The sequence below is a fragment of the Capra hircus genome, chromosome 8 (genome assembly GCF_001704415.2).
Source record: "Capra hircus breed San Clemente chromosome 8, ASM170441v1, whole genome shotgun sequence".
In the NCBI taxonomy this organism is placed as follows: domain Eukaryota; kingdom Metazoa; phylum Chordata; class Mammalia; order Artiodactyla; family Bovidae; genus Capra; species Capra hircus.
This window is the reverse complement of record NC_030815.1, coordinates 52792323-52807686: the sequence shown is the minus strand read 5'-3', so window position 1 is coordinate 52807686 and position 15364 is coordinate 52792323. Positions and strand designations below refer to the sequence as shown.

General features: G+C 43.9%; 1 protein-coding gene and 1 pseudogene across 6 annotated transcripts in view; one reads left to right on the top strand and one right to left on the bottom strand.

Moving 5' to 3' along the window:
• Positions 4331-15364, top strand: part of PRUNE2 (prune homolog 2) — a 301538-nt gene continuing 290504 nt past the window's right edge. For all 6 annotated transcript variants that reach the window (XM_005683795.3, XM_013965995.2, XM_013965997.2 and 3 more), the window contains exon 1: positions 4331-4547. In XM_005683795.3, coding sequence (XP_005683852.2) covers positions 4512-4547 — 36 coding nt within the window. In that variant the 5' untranslated portion in view covers positions 4331-4511. The remainder of the gene's footprint in view (positions 4548-15364) is intronic.
• On the bottom strand, positions 13036-13938 carry LOC102191523 (annotated as a pseudogene).

Genomic DNA, 15364 nt, shown 5'->3' with positions numbered 1-15364 from the left:
CTACTGCTGTATTAGTCTGCGTGTGCTTCTATAAAAAATATCATCAACTGGGCAACTTAAACATCAGATGGTTATTTTTCACAGTTCTGGAGGCTGGGGACTCCAATATCAAGATGCTGTTCCATTTGGTTCCTGGTGGGAGCCCTCTTCTTGGCTTGCAGGTGGTCACTTCTTACTATATTCTCACATGGTGGAGAGAGAGAGGGAGAGAGTGAGCTCTCTGGTCTCTTCCTCTTTTTATAAGGCTCTAATCCTGTCAAGAAGTCTCTACTCTCATGACCTCATCTAAACCTGGTTAACTCCCCAGGGCCCCACCTCTTAATGCCTTCACTTTGGGGGTTAAAGCTTCAATAGGCATGCAGTCCATAAGAACCATTCTACTAATCTACTCAAATAATTTCAAAATGAAGAGTGCTCAGAAACCTGAGCAGGAATCAAGAAACCTGAGAGTGAAAAGAGTAGAGGAAATGGGAGCATCCTACAGACAAGTGCAGAGGCCTCTAGAGAGAAGGGGAAGTGGCCTTTAGGCTCAGATCCGATACTTGAGTTACAATAATGGCACGTGGAACAGAAAGAAAGTTGGAGGAGGCTTTTTCAAAGGTTGAAGACACTGGACTTGGGAATTAATTGGCCACAAGGGGTAGGAGAAAGTTGCAAATCAAACGGAACACCCAATTTTGTACTTGGGTGAGTAGGGGAATGCAAGTTTACCTAACAGCAGTGGCCCCCACTGAAGTACTCTTGGGCTTCCATTGTGGCTCAGCTAGTAAAGAATCTACCTGCAATATGGGAGACCTGGGTTTGATCCCTGGGTTGGGAAGATGCCCTGGAGAAGGGAAAGGCTCCCCACTCCAGTATTCTGGCCTGGAGAATTCCATGGACTGTATAGTCCATGGGATTGCAAAGAGTCAGACTCAACTGAGCAACTTTCACTTTCAGTGGTCCCCAACTTTGAATATACAGAGGATTACCTGATGCGCCTGGATTCCTCTCAAGACCACTCAGATCAGAATTTCTAGAGATGGGCTGGAACATCAATATTTTTTCAAAGTCCCTCAGATAGTACCATTGTGTAGCCAGGGTCGATGATTTCTAATTTAGAGTTAAAGGCACTAGATTTCCAGATGCTGTGGAATGATAAGTAACTGAGGATCAAAGACTAATAACTCCCAAATAATTTGGGGAATGGGTTGTACAGTATGTAGAATAATGGCTTCCCAAAGATGACCATGGAGCTTCCCTGGTGGCTCAGTGGCAAAGAATCTGCCTGCCAATGCAGGAGACACAGGTTCAGTCCCTGGGTCAGGAAGATCTCCTGCAGGAGGGCATGGAAATCCAGTCCAGTATTCTTGCCTGGAGAATCTTATGGATGGAGGGGCCTGGCAGGCTACAGTCCATGGGTTCACAAAAGAGTCAGACATGACTTAGTGACTCAACAACAAAAGATGACTACATACTAATCCTCAGAACCTGTTAATATGTTTACATGGCAAAGGGGGATTAAGGTAGCTAATCAACTGACCTTAACATGGGGAAATTATCCTGGATTATCTAGGTAGATCCAATGTAATAAGAGTTCTTTAAAAAGTGGTAGAGAGAGATAGAAGGAGAGAGACAGAGGCATATGTGCTACAGAAAGATAACCAGGGAGATGCAACATTATTGTCTTTGCACACAGAGAAAGGCAGCCATGAATCAATGAATGTGAGCTGCTGCTAGAAGCTGGAGAAGGAGAAAAAATAGAGGATATTCTAGAGACTCCAGAAAGGAATGAACTCTGTTGACACCTTGAATTCTTGAATTTGACCTGATGAGACCTGTGCCAAACTAATTACCCACAGAACTGTAAGATAATAAATTCATGTAGCTTTGTGCTTTGTGCTCAGTCATGACCGACTCTTTGTGACCCCATGGACTGTAGCCTGCCAGGCTCCTCTGTCCATGGGAATTCTCCAGGCAAGAATATTGGAGTGGGTTGCCATACCAGGGGTTGGCAGATACCTCCAGGGATTGCCATAACAGGGGATGAAGATGCCTCCAGGGGGTCTTCCTAACCTAGAGATCAAACCCAGGTCTCCTGCATTGCAGACAGATTCTTTACTATCTGAGCCACCAGGGTTGTTTTAAGCCACTGAATTTGTGGTAATTTGTTTCGTCAGCCTCAGGAAACTAATATAAGTGGTCAGTTCAAGAAGGCTTCCTGGAGGTTATAAATCTAGATAAACTTTTTTGCAGAAACATTGTTGGTGGAGAAAAACTCAGGGAGATAGGTGTTATACATTTGAGTCCATAAGGTGAAAACTCAAGGCTATATAATACCTACCCAAAGTGGTTAAAATAAAAATTCAGAGGAACTGAGTGATTGTCACTAAATTCCCCAATGGAGTCAGAGGCAAAGCATTCTCAGGAATTTTTCTCAGTAATGTTACTTGAATTGTGATTAACTTCAGAGATTTAAAGGCTGACAAGACACTTGCTTTACCTGGATGGTTTTAAATTACTTAAGTCAGCAAAGAAAGCTGATAGAATCTGCAGCTTCCATACAGCTCATCGCCTGAATGTAAATCAGAGCTTAACATTCCCATCACTCTCTCTTAATCAGATCTGTAGACTCAACTGATTTCTTTTTATTGGGTCCTCCTGAATAAAAAAAAAAAAACAGTTGGATAATCACATACACACACAAGATGAGAGAGAGAAAGAGAGAAACCTTTCATATGTACATTTATTCATTAAGATATATTTATTGAAATTTATGTATGAAATGAACTGTGTTAGGGATACATCAATGAACGAGATAGGCAATGTCCTTGTTCTCATAGAACTCACAGCCTGGTGGAGAACAGACAAATAATCAGGCAATTTCTAATATAGTAGACATTACAGGTTGCGTTGAGAGAACATGAAAGGGGCAACTGACTCAGTATGGGGGTGGAAAGGGAGAAGTAGATCAGAGGAGGCTTCCTGGAGGAAGATAACATCTAAGCAGCATCAGAAAATCCTGGGAGATAGTTAAGAATGGAAATTCTCAGGCTCTTTAAACAGATCTATTAAGCCTGAAATTCTCTGAGTGAGGCACAAAAATCCATGTTTTAGTACATCTCTGGGTGGTTCAGATATACACTAAAGTTTGTGTACCAGATAATCATACCTGGCCTGCATGTGGGAATCACTTGGAGCATTTTTATACCAGACTGATGCAGTCTCCCTGCTCTTAGAGCAACTGAGTCTATTGGTCTGGAATATAGCCTGGGAAGCAGTATTTTTTTTTAAAGCCCTATTAATGTGATTTTGAAGTGTAGTCAATGTCGAGGTCACTCCTCTAAGCTGACAGCTGAAGCACGAGTTAGCCAGGCAGTGGGGCTGGTGGGAGGGCAGGAAGGGCATCACAGGCAGGTATGCCAAAGCCCAGATATATGTGGGCCCATGATAAGGCAGGCTAGAGAGTCCACATAGCAATATCTGTGGCTTAAAATAAGGGTCATGGCTATGAGTTTAAGTGTTTATTGCAGTACTTCTTAAACTTCAATGTACAGAGAAATGATCTGAAGATCTTGTACAAACACAGACCCTTATGCAGGAAGGAGGTTCTGTCACCCTCACAGTTGCTGAGCACACATGTCAGAGTGGATGGGGATTGCGACTGCAGAAGGATGTATGTATCCATAGCCCCAGGGCCAACATAAGGGTACCCAATTAGGGTGAACTGCAGAGGTCTGTTGCTGGGCAGGTATGTTTTGAGAGCAAGGAGGAAAGATGCAACCTACCACAACCTCCTAGCCTGCTCTTCCTATTATTTTCCATCAAGGTCGTACTGCTTTTAGCTGAGCAGTAACCCCCTCCACCCCACAATCTAGCTGAGTGTGTCCCCTGGCCAGGCCAGCAGAGCCGGCTCATTAAGTGACCATAGGAGCTCTCTGTAACTTGCCAGCCAACCAGGAAGGCCCTGGCCGAGGAGGGGAGCTCTCTGGGGGCCTCTCTTGCTTCTTTCGACCTCCCCTGGCTGACAGCGGCGGTGCCTGCGGCAGAGCCTCCCTCTGCAGCAGCCCCTTGCACTTGGCTCACACTTCTGGGCGCTGTCCATGGTTGCAGCATCTTTCGGCGCGCCACGTCAGGAGGCCGCAGCGGGGCCCTGCGATTGGCGGAGGAGCCCCTCGCCATCCGCCAACACTCCCGCCCCCGCGCCCCAGCCCCGGAGCTCCGGCCCCACAGGCGCGTGCCAGCCAGCGTGCCAGGAGCGCCCTGGGGCTCCCGGGCGTCACACCCACTTTCCTTATTAGGGGAGAGTCAGACGCTCCGAGCGGGCGGCGGGGCTCGGGGTGGGGTGGGGAGCCCTGGGAGGCGACAGCCGAGAGCTCAGCCACAACCTCAGCTGCCTCCGAGCGGTAGGAGGGAGCAGCTGGTCGCTGCGTCCCCGGCGGCCACTTTCCGGGGACCCGGCTCCTCTCGCCCGGGAGGAGATAGTCCTCTGCGCCCTCCGGGTGTCTCCGGTCCATACCTTTCTCAACGACATGGAAGAATTTTTGCAGCGCGCCAAGTCTAAATTGGTAAGTTGAGGGCGCAAAGCTGTGTGCGGTGGTTCGCGCGCGCGCGTGTTGATGGGTGGGCATCACAGCAGAGGAGGAGGAAACAACTTTGCTACTTAGTTGTCAGGGAGTGCGGGCTGTCCTCTGGAAAGAATCTCTGCGACTCTGTGTGTCCAGCTCTGATCTCTTTGGCTTGTAGTTGGAGAGACGCAGATCCAGCCAAATCAACAGTTTGCCCCAGAAGGCTAGAGGATAAATGGATGTGGTGTTCCTTGCGATAAAAGAGCCCAGACTTCTGCAGACGCAGTACGCTGAAGTGTAAAGGGAAAAGACGCTGTACTTTAGCTGGAGGGGATGACAAAACCTAAATGAGGAAGTGGTAATGCCGACCTAGAGGAATGTGTGAGAATAGCAGTTTACCCGAGCATCCCTTACATGGGGCATGCTCCTTCCTGGGCGGGAGTCAGGGGTATTCTAGTCTGAATCGAGTCTCTCTGGGCCCTATTCAGGTCTGTCTCTTGTGGCAGAGGCAGAAGGGGAAAACCTCAACTGTTGCTGTTGCTTTGGGGTTTTCCAGATTATCTTTCTCCTGGAAGCAGACCAGCGTGTTGGCTGACTCTGTTTTACTGTATGCTGTCCAAACAGTGAAGAGTAGTTTCTCACTGTGTATATTGACAGTTGCTATACATTCTGGAACAATAGATTCTAGCAGTTTCCTGATTCCAAATTGTTTTGGCTCTCCAGCATTGCAGTAATGAGCATAATGGAAATGTTTCTCTTTTGGCACTTAACAGAAAGGCTTTTGCCCATTTGGAAGCAATATCTTTAATGAACACTGAAAGCACCTTTTATAGGCCTGGCATAGAAGGAATTGCATAATTTATGTTGTCTTTAACCTTTAAACCTTCATAAAAGCCAAAATACAAAGTCTGCATTAAGATGACGTCTTAATCACAAGGCACGGTATTTGCAGGGATTTTTTTTTTTCTGTAACTCATTTACCCTTGCACAACAAAGGGAGTGAAGACGAATGTGTGATTCTTACAGAGATTTAACTGTAAGTATCCTTTAAAAGACTATTAAAGTTGATTCTTACAAAGATTTAACTGTAAGTATCCTTTAAGAGACCTAAAGTTGACTAATGCTAATATAAATACTTTGTTTTCTACCTTAAGCCTCCCAGAGAGTGATAATCTGTGGGGATTTCAGAATTGAGGCGGTTTGTGATTGTTTCTGTGTTTACTGCTGACCCTCTTACAGGTTTACTTGAGCACATGAAGGAAAAAACAGAAATACTTGCATTTCTTTTTTTCTTTTTTGCATTTCTGATAGTATAACTGTGCTCTTTCTTTGTTTTCTAACATTAAGTGAGAAATGATCAAAAAAGATCAATTTTGGCAACTTATTTTTTTCAAGGATAAAAAAATGGTGATCAACCATCACGCAGTTGTAAACTGCGCCTATGTTCCACTCCTGTAACATTTATTTTAATAATAAGCATTTAGATTGTGGGGTCTGATGGAAGCAAGAGGTTTGTCTCATAGCCGAAGAGCAATTGCTGAGGTGAAAAATCCCCTGTTTCAGATTAATTAGGTGAAAGTCATGCTTAAGTTTATTTACTGAGTCCTTTCATTAGAGGAACAGTTGTTCTTCATCATTAAAAAAAAAAAAAAGACATGAAAAAGAAGTGATTGTTTGTAATACTATTCCCAGTTTCCTGCTGTAGCTGGAAGAATAATTACTGCTAATTTTATCTTTTTTCTGGTAATAGGTTTTTTGTTGGCGATCACAAGTAACCTTTCATCTTTAGCCATAGGAAAGGTGGTTTGGTCCCTTTTAGTGTCATGTTTCCCCTGACAAATTATATTTTCTAGGCAAATAAAAATTTTACTTAATATACAACATTCAACTATAGTAGTAGGTGAACCTTTTACTTTAGAGGAGATATATATATATATACTCTTAGTTTAGGAGAAAAAAATTAAGTCAGTAATTATGACATTCATTTGTGAGGGGTTTATTCACAATAGAATGGTAAGGTTTTAAAAAATTAGGTTAATCCTTTGGGAAACACTTTAGGGAGAAGAAAATTATCATGCTGGTTCTCACCTAGACTGTATTAGACCAGAACTAGATTGAATTTAGGTGTTATCTTTAAGCCATTTTCCATCAGAAGTTGATATAGATTTATCTTTATGAAACCTAAAAAAATGTCTAATGGGCATTTAGCCATTAAATCCCATTAGGGATTATTTTCTACCTACTTTATTTCTTTCTTTGATATTCTGTACATATATATATATCTTTTAATGATTTGAAATAACCAATTCCCTTTCAAAATCTTAATGTTACCAAACCAAACTTGGGTTGGCTTGCTTGCACTCAATAAAGCCAGTCTACTGACACTGGGTTATGGTACAAGAAAATACAATATTTATTTCAGGTTCCAAACAAGGAGTCCAGTATTTAGTACTCAAAAGGCCTGAACTCCCCAATAACTTTTACGGAAAGGTTTTAAAAGTCATGATGAGGGACAGGGGCGTTGTGGGGTACATGATCAACTCATGAGCATTCTTCTGATTGGTTGTTGATGAGGTAATTGGGACCTCACCAGTTTCAGACCTTCTCTGGTTCCAACCACTCTGGGACCTATGTGCTTCTGGGCAGTATATAGGTAACTTCTACCTGATGGGGTTTCAGTGTCTGAAAAACAGCTCAAAGGATATAGCTCAGAATATTATCTATAACTCTTAAGAAGGAACTGAAGGTCCTTGATGTTTTTTAATGGCTAAATTATTATGGTTTTGTCTTATTTTTCTTTCTTTCTGCATTTTTTTCTCTTCTCTGATCAAATTTATTCTTTGGAGCTCAAGGAAGGCCGAGGAGGTTAAAGTTTTTCTGCAGGGGCAGATGGAGAATGCGGGAGGGGAGGAGTCTGCTCCAGGCAGGCCCTGTAGGGTCTTGTTCTATTGCGTTAACATAACCTCTTCATCACTGGAGCTAGCTAGTTTCAAAGACCAAAGAAATTTTAAATTGTAAAATGAAATTACTATTAGCCATAGATAAAATCTCCAATACCAAAACTTTGGAGAAATTGTTTGTATGCCCTTTCTTCTGACTAGGAGCATTTATTATTCATCTGTCATTGTGAGGAGAGAAGCTCTGCTGTTCTAGACCAGGCCCTTGGGTGGAGCAGAAATCTTTGAAGTAGAAGGAAGGTTTTTCATTTTTAATCAGGTAGCTGGAAGCTTCAGTTCAGTTCAGTTGCTCAGTCGTGTCTGACTATTTGCGACCCCATGAATCGCAGCACGCCAGGCTTCCCTGTCCATCACCATCTCCTGGAGTTCACTCAGACTCACGTCCATCGAGTCAGTGATGCCATCCAGCCATCTCATCCTCGGTCGTCCCCTTCTCCTCCTGCCCCCAATCCGTCCCAGCATCAGAGTCTTTTCCAATGAGTCAACTCTTCGCATGAGGTGGCCAAAATACTGGAGCCTCAGCTTTAGCTTGAAGCTTATTTCTATTGAAATTGGGAGAGTGGTATCCTAAGTCTTTTTTCTGCTAGTCCTCAAACTGGGGCAGATTCAGTTACTTAATCCCATCCGACTTTTCCTTAAATTTACCCTTCTGATACTTCCCCTTCATTTGTGAGAAAATGTGGCATTTATGAGAAATGGCAAAAGTAAACCTCAAGTGTGGCCTAAGAGAGATCACCCTCTTCTGGAGCTCAAATGCTTCTCAAGGGGGCCTGCCTCCTGCCTGGTAAGAACACGCTTGGGTACCTGCAGTTTCTCTGTAAAACACCTTAGCTGAAGGCGGAGGACAGCAAGGGAAATAGTCACTCCTTCCAAGCACAGTCTCTAGAAGTGGTGCCTTCCAGACAACTAGGGAACTGATTCAGTTATTTTTATTTTTATTTTTATTTTTTTTTGATTCAGTTATTTTTAAAACAATCAAGAGACTAGAATAAGCACCAGGAGAGCAAGACCCCGCCTAGGCAGTAGGGATGGAAATCAAAGGATGATGCTTGTTACCTGGGTTCCCTTCCCCTTATGAGAACCCAGCTATGTTTCTTTTTCTTTTTTAAAACTAGTATTTATTTTATTATACAGGAAGATGAATATATCTTCCTGTTTTTACTGACTACTTAGAATTTTTTCCCAGTCTATTGAGAATTGTTTTGCAAAGCAAAAGATGATTGTTTTGCAGAGAATCATTTTTCAAAGTGATCCTTCAGTTGCTGTGGTTTATTCCTTTCTAAGTTTCGGCCATCACAGATCAGCCTGAACAAGTCACTTCTGAGGGATAACCACACATAGGTAACCCTTATTTTGAAAAAGTCATTATTTGATCCTCCAGCTATGTTTCTGATCTGGATACTCACTGTTCGAACTAGAAATAAGGGCAAAAACACGCTTTCTTTTTCTCCTGCCAGTGCCCACTTGACTTTTCCACCTGCCTATTCTGAGCTGAAATAGGGACAGAGATCAAATCCATAGTTCCAGATCTGTCCTTACATTTTAGCTGCACTTTCCATTTTCAGTTACACCATTTCTGTAGTGGTGTCTTAGTCACTCTTAGGCTCTTTCTGTGGTAAGAGAAATTGAAGATGGGGTGGGAATGAGGGCTTTGAGCCCTAGCCTGTGATTTGGCAAATGTCCTCCAATGTCATAGTGGTTAGCTCAAAAAAGTGTTCAGGCCAAGACAGCCTTATGATGTCAGTTAATGGTCCAAGTTCCCATGAACTTTGGAAAAAAAGAGGAGCTAAATGAGGAATGAGGCCCCTAGAATTCTGACTGGCAGGAAGCCAGGGTCTCTACACAGGGCAGCCTGGCTACTGAGCCTCTCCCACTGCCAGACCGCACCAGCTGATACAAGTCAAGAGGTGCTCAGGGCTGGGGGTCACTGCAGCCCTCATGCCCTAGAGCTGGGTCATGAGCCAGCATTGGGGGAAGTGTCAGCTGCTGGCAGAAGGATACAGGGCACATCAATATCCCAGGAATGCCGTGGGGAGAGGGTCACCGTCACCGCCAGAGTCTGGGGAATGTATCTGCCCTCGAGCAGTGCCTTCTGCAGATGAAGGACTCATTTCTGCAGTGGGAACTGGTCCATATGTGGCCTTCTGTAGTAGAAAAATCCTGGGTGACCCTAAATGCCAACTGACACTCTGCTATGTGGCATAGGGACAAGGAAGCACATTCACAACTCCAAAGGATCAACCACATCAGAGCTGATAGAGGAGATGAGGTTTCAAAAAAAGAAAAACACTGCAGTGTGTCTGCAGAGGAATCATCTTGATTGGAAATTGAGAAATATATCCTTCCTGACTTCCTTTATAGAAACAAGGTCATATTTATCAATAAAAAGCATCTTTAAAATGAATGTTCCATACCTTTTAAAGGGCCACGGTGGTAAGGACTGAGAAGGATGGAGATGCTGGTAGAGCAGTTTCATTTGGAAAGCTGAGCTCATTCTGATCACAGACCGCAGAATCAGCTCCCTCCCCATCATAAGCCAGGGCTGGCGCACTTGAGACTGTGCCTCTTGTCAGAATATTCCCAAGCATGAAACTCAGGAATCCAAAGCACTTCTGGGAATGTGGAGTCACCGCTTTAGGGGCTGATGAGAAAAGAGCCCTTGATTGCTTTAGTCCTAGAGTCAGCTCCATTTCTCACTGCCTGAACTTTCAAATTGGAGAGCTGTGGTTTGTCCTGGCCCTGGGGCCAGAGAACAGACTTTTTCAGGGTAAATCTCAGAGTGGATTGGTCTTCCTTAAAGATAAAGAATTGGTGACTGCTGTTCAGACAGCACCTCGGATCTGGGAAGATACAATCAGGTGAGCAAGGACACTCTTTAATCAGAAATTCGGGGAATATTTTATAACTAGATAAAAAAGTGACAGCTTTTGTATAACTTGTTTGTTTCTCTGTAGCATTTATTTGGGCGGATATTAGCAATGTTTTAGATTTGGCATATCCCCCTGGGGAGCGCTTGTAAGCACTAGTGGTCTAATGATGGACGGGTCACTCTTTCCTTACATCTGCTTCTCCTTAGGGTACTCGATGAGCAGAGAAGAGGGTGAGGGGTAAGCACCTGGGTCTGAATGAAGGCTGCAAAAGAGGAAAGAAGCTCTGGGACCAGAGAGGTCAAGTGCATGGTGTTGCCTTGGTCACTGATTCTTTTTGAACCCTAGAGTCATGGAGCTTGGAGTCTTTCTTTGAAATGAGACTGGGGAAGGCAGGGCTGATGTATTCAGGAGGCAGAATTCACGGGAACTCTGCTGTGACTGGTGCCCTCTGGGTTTGTGCAGTGTGCAATCACACGTTGCATTATGATTGTAATTGTAATATTACAATATTACATTTGTGCACATTATAATTATGCACAATCACACATGGCCGCCCTGCCACAGGTCCCAGAGTAACCTACTCAAAGTCTCTGGCAACGTTCCAAATCCATTTCTGTCTGAGCTCTGTGGCTTTAGGCTTTGGTTTCTAAGGAAAAGTCATCTCTCTTCTTAAGAGCTCTTGGGAGGCTAATTGGGCACTAGATTGCCCTGAAAAATTAGATCCACAAAGGTTGGGTCAGAAAAACTAAGCTGATGTTACAGCCTTGGGTTTTTAATCTGAAAAATGAGATAGTGATTCCAACTTTCCAGCCTTGTCAGAAAGCCAAAATCATGTACCTACAGCCCTCAGTGCAGAGCTTGAAACAATGGCTACTTTTGTCCCTTTGCCCCCAAGGTGTCCTTTCCTGCAGTTCCTTGTCGCAGTGAATGGCATTAGTATCCATCTGGTTTCTCCAACTGGGAATTTACTTTTCCTCTATCCCTTCCCCGCCCACCGTATCTCAGACATCCAGATGAGTCCAATGGCCAGCTAGCCAGATGATCCCTGCAGACCACTCTCCTTCCCAGTGCTGCCAGCCATTGTGGAAGTGTCTTTTATTTCTGTCACATCCCTCCCTTAAATCCTTCTTATCACTTCCCATTGCTCTTAGGAGAACAGACAACTCTCTTACCCTGACCCTAGGATCTGACTCACCTGCTGCCCAACTTCTGCTGGCTCCTTCTCCTAGTTTAAATAACCCCTACTTCTTCTACAGATCAGGGGAAGATGAAGGGAAAACTTTGCTGAATGACCCCTTTCCACCCAACCTCCCAGTTCATGAGTCTAGGTCAAGGTTTTGGGTGATGCTTTTAGATCATTTATCTCAGCTTGTTATTATATCTCTATTGAGCATGTGTATTTGATTAATGAGAGTAGGGACCAAGGTCTCTGTATGGATTTGCTTCAGAGACCTGTACTCCAGAACCTGGTGCAGTGCCTGAAGCTCAGTAAATGGCCTTTGTTTGTATGTGAGAGGCTTTTTTGGGCAATTAATCATTCCTCATTATCTTTAATTAAGCCCTCAGTTCAGTTCAGTTCAGTCGCTCAGTCATGTCTGACTCTTTGCGACCCCATGAATCACAGCACGCCAGGCCTCCCTGTCCATCACCAACTCCCGGAATTCACTCAGACTCACATCCATCAAGTCAGTGATGCCATCCAGCCATCTCATCCTCTGTCATCCCCTTCTCCTCCTGCCCCCAACCCCTCCCATCATCAGAGTCTTTTCCAATGAGTCAACTCTTTGCATGAGGTGGCCAAAGTACTGGAGTTTCAGCTTTAGCATCGTTCCTTCCAAAGAAATCCCAGGGTTGATCTCCTTCAGAATGGACTGGTTGGATCTCCTTGCAGTCCAAGGGACTCTCAAGAGTCTTCTCCAACACCACAGTTCAAATGCATCAATTCTTTGGCGCTCAGCCTTCTTCACAGTCCAACCCTCACATCCATACTAGACCACTGGAAAAACCATAGCCTTGATTAGACGGACCTTAGTCAGCAAAGTAATGTCTCTGCTTTTGAATATGCTATCTAGGTTGGTCATAACTTTTCTTCCAAGGAGTAAGCGTCTTTTAACTTCATGGCTGCAGTCACCATCTGCAGTGATTTTGGAGCCCCCCAAAATAAAGTCTGACACTGTTATGTGAGTGCTAAGTTGCTTTAGTCGTGTCCAACTCTTTGGCACCCTGTGGACTGTAGCCCACCAGGCTCCTCTGTCCATGGGATTCTCCAGGCAAAATACTAGAGTGGATTGACATGCCCTCCTCCAGAGGATCTTCCTGACCTGGGGATTGAATCCATGTCTCTTATATCTCCTGTGCTGGCAGATGGATTCTTTACAAATACCACCACCTTGGAAGCCCAGTTAAACCCAAAGACCCTTCCAGTCATGTCTCCTATAGACCATTTGACTCATTGCTCTCTTTAGCTGCCAATCTCGTCTCTCTGTTCAGCAGTGGTTAGACAGATACTTTTTTTCTCAGAGAAAAGAAATCCATGGTTTGTTGCCTTTGCAATAACAAAAATGTTGGAGAATGGGGAGGCAACGATGCTGCTGTTGGCGTCTTTCACATGAACCACACCAAGAGGACCAGGTTGTCTCTGTTGGTGATCGCAGCAGAAGATCATTCAGTTCTTCCCACGGTGGTGACTCTGGTCACCATATACAGGTTACCAGTATCAAACTTTTTGAAATCAGTCATCTTGCCAGATTTGAAATCAATCTCAGTGGAGTCATTCATTTTTTTTTTTTTTGCATTTCTCATCTTTATTTTTTATTTATTTATTTTTAGTTTTTTATTTTTTAAATTTTAAAATCTTTAATTCTTACATGCGTTCCCAAACATGAACCCCCCTCCCACCTTCCTCCCCACGACATCTCTCTGGGTCATCCCCATGCACCAGCCCCAAGTATGCTGCACCCTGCGTCAGACATAGACTGGCGATTCAATTCTTACATGATAGTATACATGTTAGAATGCCATTCTCCCAAATCATCCCACCCTCTCCCTCTCCCTCTGAGTCCAAAAGTCCGTTATACACATCTGTGTCTTTTTTCCTGTCTTGCATACAGGGTCATCATCGGGATAGTGGATGATACAAGCATCATGGGTCACCAGATGAGGGATTTTTTTATGCTACAAAGATCTTTCTTACTTTGCACAAATTGTACTTGGTTCCTCAGGTATAATTCAATGAACAACAAAGCCACCCTTGTGTCACAGATCAGACAGAAATTCTCCCCTTTCTTGCCAATGCTGGTGACATCCTTAAAGCCAGCAGGTGGGCTGTATCAATTTGGACCTTGCCATCAGTCTTAATGAACCCCTGCATGCAGGTCTTCTTTACTTAATTTCCTGTCAGCGAATACTTAAATCTGTTCCTTAGTAAAAGATGAGGGGAAGATACGCTCTCAGCTTGTGGGGGCCAGTTGATGGATGACGAGCAAACACACTGGTCAGTTTACTCAGCATTGGATGCTTTGGAGCTGCTGTAGCCTTCAGAGGCTTCTTGGGACCATGAGTCATGACTGCATGTGTCCCAGTCTTTGAGACCTCATGGACTGTAGCCCATGAGGCTCTTCTGTCCATGGAATTTTCCAGGCAAGAATATTGGAGTAGGATGTCATTTCCTACTTAGGGGATCTTCCCTACCCAAGGATCAAATCCTTGTCTCCTGCGCCTCCTGCATTGGCAGGCAGATTCTTTACCACTGAGCCACCAGGGAAGCCCTGAGCCATGACTGTGCTAAGCACAAAAAGTGGAAGTGTTTTTAGAATGAACAGAGCCATAAGACAAAAGGCTTGTAGAACTCATAAGACTCTGTAGTGGCCAAAAAATGAATAAATGGATGAGCAGGTGCAGACTTTTAGAGATCTGAACCTGGAGAAGGGCTGGCCATAGTATATGGGAATGCGGGCTGGTTTACTAGAAGATGAGAAATGTTAAGGTCGAGGAGTGCCATACAGTGATTTTATGTGGTACACACTTTGTACAAAATGTTACTGTAAAATAATGAGCCTAGGTTTTATGCATGATTGCTTGGAATCTGTAAGAACTGGTGGATTAAAGCATGAATGGATTGGAGAGAGGCAGGGAAGGGTTGGGGCACTCTGCAAAACCACACTGGGCAACAGTAGACAGGGTGAAACTATTGGAGCCTTATGTGGTCCAAAGGGGAAAAATTAGACTCCCCCAATCCCAGCCATTTCACCAAGCTGGCCCAGCTTGTTCTGCTGCTTCTGGGCCAGCACTAATGTCATGAGACTAGCAGGGAAGATTTTTTCAGTCCTTGATAGGAAAGTTGAAGGCCTTCCAGACTGGCCTCATCAGTCAAATGATATTAAGACTGTTGCAGGTGTGTATGTACTAAGACAAGAATATCTCTTTCACCCACAGTAATAAAAACATGAAAATGATTGTGGTGAATAAGAGAGCCAGGAAGCCCTATTTACATTTTATAGAAACAAGGATGATTTTAATTTGACTGAAATTTGTTGACTATCTGTCTTATCCCTAAGAAATATATTTTTCCACTTAATATTCAAAACAGCCTTGTGAGGTAGCTATTATTTCCCTTTGCAGTTGAGGAAACTGAGGTTCAGGTGGGCAAGAAGTTTGCCCAAGTTTTCAAGTCTGTAGAGAACAGAGCCAGTGTTTGCTCCCAGGTCATCTGACTCTCATTCCAGGACCCACTCCCACACCTGTGTCTTCCCACCAGATATCCTGGAACATTTCATTCTCTTTAAATAAAATGCGAGCAACTTGGCAGGTTTATGGGAGTGTTGGGTAGTGAGTTAACTGTGACCCAAGAGAGGTACATTTCTCTGTTTTTGACTATTTTATATTAAAATATCCTTTGATAATTGACTAATCAACCAATAGTATTGAGAACCTGCTATGAGGAAGTTATGGTGTGGGACTATCTATGATTTGGTTGAAGAAATTGGGAGAC